Source organism: Pseudochaenichthys georgianus, chromosome 11 (genome assembly GCF_902827115.2).
Source record: "Pseudochaenichthys georgianus chromosome 11, fPseGeo1.2, whole genome shotgun sequence".
NCBI lineage: Eukaryota > Metazoa > Chordata > Actinopteri > Perciformes > Channichthyidae > Pseudochaenichthys > Pseudochaenichthys georgianus.
Window position 1 is genome coordinate 30,268,840 of NC_047513.1, and position 4,839 is coordinate 30,273,678.

The following is a 4,839-nucleotide window of genomic DNA, read 5'->3' on the forward strand; positions in this document are numbered from 1 at the left end:
TAGCAGATCAATTGTTGTCTTTACACAATGCAGTTGCCCACGTGCATGGAAATCTACGCATGGACCGCGAAAGACCCACAAAGCTGAATTATAAACACATTTTCCACAGTGTGTGGACTTCCATGTCGAGAGCCGACAGCTTCGGTATCAGGACGAGCTGCTGACACGCATTCCAATGTTCCCGAGTCTTGCGAAATCAATTAGGCTGATTGGTCGCGGCGACGACAATTTGTGACGTTGAACAGTAGAGTCTTCTCCCCACCGTAACTGAGATTTGTGGGCTTAACAGCTGTTGCGAGGAATGTGTGTGCGAGAAAACGTGGAATGTGCATGATCATCACATCGACACATTTTGTTCCTGGTATGTTGTTGACAAGCGGAAGTGAACAACAAATCCAGTCACTGAGACATGAGGAGACGGCGTGACACGCGGTTAGACCCAATGCTGATCCTGTTACCGACGGGAGCACAACGTCGAACGATATTTTATTCACAGTTGTTTCACAAAACGTTTTCTATTCGGCTGCTTCTACTGGCGGAGACTGGTCGAGAGTGTCCTTGAGATAAGGGGAAAGTGAACGCAAGAAAATAACAATAGTCTTTTCCTTTACCTGTTCACCTGTTTGTCCCAGTTGTTGTCTCGCATCGTCCGCCACATATTTGGCATTTCTGAAAGAGCGAGACCACAAAGGCACGACCATCATAACTCACTTATTTTGAGGCATTGCTGAGCGAACTGACCGGCGACAGCTGATGCAAGTCTGTCACATGTTGAGTTGGTTGTACAGGTGTTCTGGAGGACGGTATGCATTGGTAGGGCATGTGAAATCAACATGTTCAACATCAATATAACTGGGTTCTTCGGTCATTACCCTGTCTTTTAATTACAGGATCCTGACTGATGGATTTATACAAATATGACGAAAGAATGCATTAGCTATTTGGCTGAGACTAAGTGCTGAATCATATTGTAATTTAAGATCTGTAAGCATCTGTACTGATACTGAAACCAAAACAGAGAAGCGGGGAAACTTCTCTGCAGAGTGAAACTGCTGCAAGGGGAGTGCTTCATATACATTGAAACCATGTTGAGACGGAAACCACACACATTTTCATTGACAAAAGGCAGCGATTGGACAATAATCTCAATCATTCATGACAGGAACCGTAAGTAGCCGCCACAGTATCAGTCAATATAAATGCAGAGTAGATGAATTGCTTCAGTAAATACTGTAGAGTCAATAGAGCTATTTTCATAACTGATGCAGTCATGGCTATTACAGTGTTTCCTATATGTTTACAAGAGCTCCTCTGAGCACTCAGTGGAGTGGTGCATTCAAGGTCCTTACACACACAGTAGACTACACACACACACACACACACACACACACACACACACACACACACACACACACACACACACGCAGTTAAAATAAACAATTAAGCAGTCATCAGTCTTACTACTTCCACATGAGTTACTACTTCGTCTTTCGCAGTCTGAAACCCCACATGTTTTGACTGCATCTTGGTCATTAAACACACACACACACACACACACACACACACACACACACACACACACACACACACACACACACACACACACACCTATAGTACCTCAAATGAATTGGCTTTTTCCTCCTTTACGTATGTAGCACTAAAAAAGTAGTTTCTTAATCAAAGCTAATGCAACAGCACTAACAAACATAATGGTGTGGCTTATTCAAAGTGAATGTGTGTGTAGGTTTCCTGCTGTGTGTGTAGGTTTCCTGCTGTGTGTGTAGGTTTCCTGCTGTGTGTGTAGGTTTCCTGCTGTTTTGACTTTGTATCTTCATAGTTGTCAATCAACTTGGAAAAATCATCTAAATAACATGTAATGTACTGTAAACATGTCCTATAGATATTCCTCATATTTAACTGAATAATCAACAAATAACATAAATAAATGAGCACTGGCACACATGAGCAGACACACTAAGGACAATAGATGATTCATTAAGATACATTATATGTTTAAATGTGGTGTTTTTTACTTTGAAGCCTGTTAAACACTGAATTCTGCTGTGTTTAATGGATGGCGTTGCTGGGGGTCCTCCTGAGGGGCGGGGCCAATTAGGGAGTCAGAGGTGATTGGCCAGAGCTGACTAGACTTGCCCTCAGACTGCACGCTGATTGGTCTAACCCCAGCTAGGTCCCGCCCACGGGTGGCGCCTTGAACCTGCTGTATGTTGAAGCGTTGCGTTCAACCAGTGTTGAGTTTAGAGGGTCTCTCTCTACCGGGGTGACAAGTCCGAGCTCAGGAAAGGAATAACAGGCGATTGAAGACTAACAAAAACACCGTACTTTTCATCTCTTCACCACTGGATACTTATCTCGAACTGGAGTTTGGATTAACTTCGAAAAACACACTCTTTTTTAGTTTTTCTTTTGCTTTAGAAAAACTCACAGAAGACAATGGGGTCCCAAGCATCCAAAGGAGATGTGGCCGCGGAGGCGAGCGCTGCTGCCGCGGACGGAGCAGCTGTCAAAACCAACGGACAGGTAATTACACGTTATTAAAATGCCATTCAACAGATGAGATACTTGCAGATGCATCAAAGTTGGTTTTCTCGTATGAAAACATTAGTTTAAATGTTTTAGTCGACGCTGAATCGATACAACTTGAATGTGAGGAGGTTTGGGTAAGTCAGGAGGGGCTTTTTTTAAGCTTCGCTTTCTCCTGCTGATGGATTAATCACAGAGAAAAACTAAATAAACCCATATAGCCGTCCGTGTTGTTTGTGTCGGTTTAGTTCATTTATGTTAAATGTGTTTATTTTTGACGGAGGTTTTACCCAAAATCCGCACAACACGTTTGACAATGCCAGGCATTAAAGGGGGAGGGGGGGGTGGGGGGCAGCGCGATGGCACGTAGGCACCACTCCTCCCTGTTAGTCTGCACACCGATTTGGCTCATTTGACATCAAAAGGTGATAAAAAAGTCACATTTAATCATGCATTTAATTCTTCAAACCATTATTACATGTTTTGCATTGATTTAATTCGAAATGAAGGACACTAAAAAGACGTTACTTGAGTTGGCAATGTTCTTGCCAGGTTGGTTATTTTGGAGGAAAACCTCAATTGGAAGTGTTTTTACAGTCTTCCTTCGAAGAGCTCCGGTCTTGTCTTTGTTGAGTCCATGTCTGTCTGGTACCTCAGGCGGTGTGTGAGGAGCTACCGCCGCCTATCGCGAGATTAGAGTACTGCAAGGCGTCGCCTCTGAGCCAGGCGACACGGTGGTTAATTGATGAGCTCGACGACGCTGTGCAAAGAAAGCAGAAATGCACTTCTAAAATCCCTCCTCTGTGTTTTCTAGACATCTGCACAGAGGATTGTTTGTAATTCAAACGTGATTTTCTGTCTCATATCTTATTTTTGTGTCAACCTTTTTTCAGGAGAATGGACATGTGAAGACCAACGGTGATGTCTCCACAAAGACTGATGGAGACGCCGCCGCCGCCACCAACGGCTCGGCTGAGGCAGCGAAGGAGCCTGAGGCGGCCGCAGGAGACGCCATCGAGCCGGCGCCCGCTGCAGACGGAGACGCCGCCAAACCCGAAGGAGAGGCTGCTGCCAAGGAGACTCCCAAGAAGAAGAAGAAGAAGTTCTCCCTGAAGAAGTCCTTCAACTTCAAGCTGAATCTGAAGAAGACCAAGAAGAGCGAGGCTGTGAAGGAGGAAGGCGCCGCCGCCGCCACCTCCCCCGCCGAGGAGAAACCGGCTGAGAACGGGGCTGCTGCTCCTGCTGAGGAGAAGAAGGAGGAGGTGAAGGAGGAGAAGAAGGAGGAGAAGAAGGAGGAGAAGAAGGAGGAGGTTGTTGCTGCTGCTGCTGCCGAGGCCCCCAAAGCAGAGGAGGCTCCGGTGAAAGTGGAGGCTCCCAAAGCAGAGGAGGCCCCCAAAGAGGAAGCTGCCCCGGCCCCCGAGGCCACGAAACCAGCAGAGGAGAGCAGCTCGACCCCCGCTCCCTCTGAAAAGAAGGAGTGATTGTACGTTTATCTCACAATGAACTGGGTGAACTGTTTTTCAAGAGAGAGAGAGAAAATTTAAGAGTATATATATATATTTATATATATATGTGTATATGTATACATATGTATATGGATATATGTATATGTAAATATATACACATGTATGTGAGAGACTCCTTCGACGTGCCACTTTTTCGTCATGATAACAAGACGACAGACTAGATTCACTAGATCACTTCCCTGGTTTCTGCTCGACATCTGGACCCGGACTGAGTTTTAGGCTGTGGGCTGGTCGCCGTGTGGAAATCTGGATTTTAAAAGCTAGAAAGCGAGCTAATGACACCCTGACGTATAGACGGATGGAGAAAGATGGCATCTTTTCCCACAAAATCTGCAAATCAAAGATGCCTCCTTGCTGAAGAAGCTAGATAACATACTAGGACACCACCACTTGAAATGACTGTTTGCAAAAAAAAAAAAAAAAAAAGAAATCAGAAAATTAAAGAGACTTGCCAACTTTTTACATTCCTATATTTTAACCCAAATTTGAAGTATTTTGTGGTGTATTATAGAGAACCATGTTAAAGATTCAGAGAAGCTATTACTTGTTTGTTTAAAGAAAATAAAAAAAAATAGACAACTTTGATTTTTACCTTACTATGAAAAAAGAACACTTAAGCTTGCTATGTTCACTGTTGCGGTTTGATATGAAGCAGAGTCGTTTACCTGTCGTATGTGAGCCTGAATCTGCTTTGTCTCTGTAAATACATTGGATTGATTTCTGTTCTTTATTTTGCTAATGTTGACAGATGTTACTGGTTTTATTGTAA

General features: G+C 44.1%; 1 protein-coding gene across 1 annotated transcript; it reads left to right on the forward strand.

Annotated features, from left to right (window-relative positions):
* Nucleotides 1-2,240: 2,240 nt before the first annotated feature.
* On the forward strand, nucleotides 2,241-4,500 carry marcksl1b (MARCKS-like 1b). Its single transcript, XM_034094411.2, has 2 exons — nucleotides 2,241-2,541; nucleotides 3,438-4,500. Exons 1-2 carry the CDS (start codon nucleotides 2,455-2,457, stop codon nucleotides 4,023-4,025), a joined length of 675 nt encoding a protein of 224 aa, XP_033950302.1. The 5' UTR covers nucleotides 2,241-2,454; the 3' UTR covers nucleotides 4,026-4,500.
* Nucleotides 4,501-4,839: the final 339 nt, after the last annotated feature.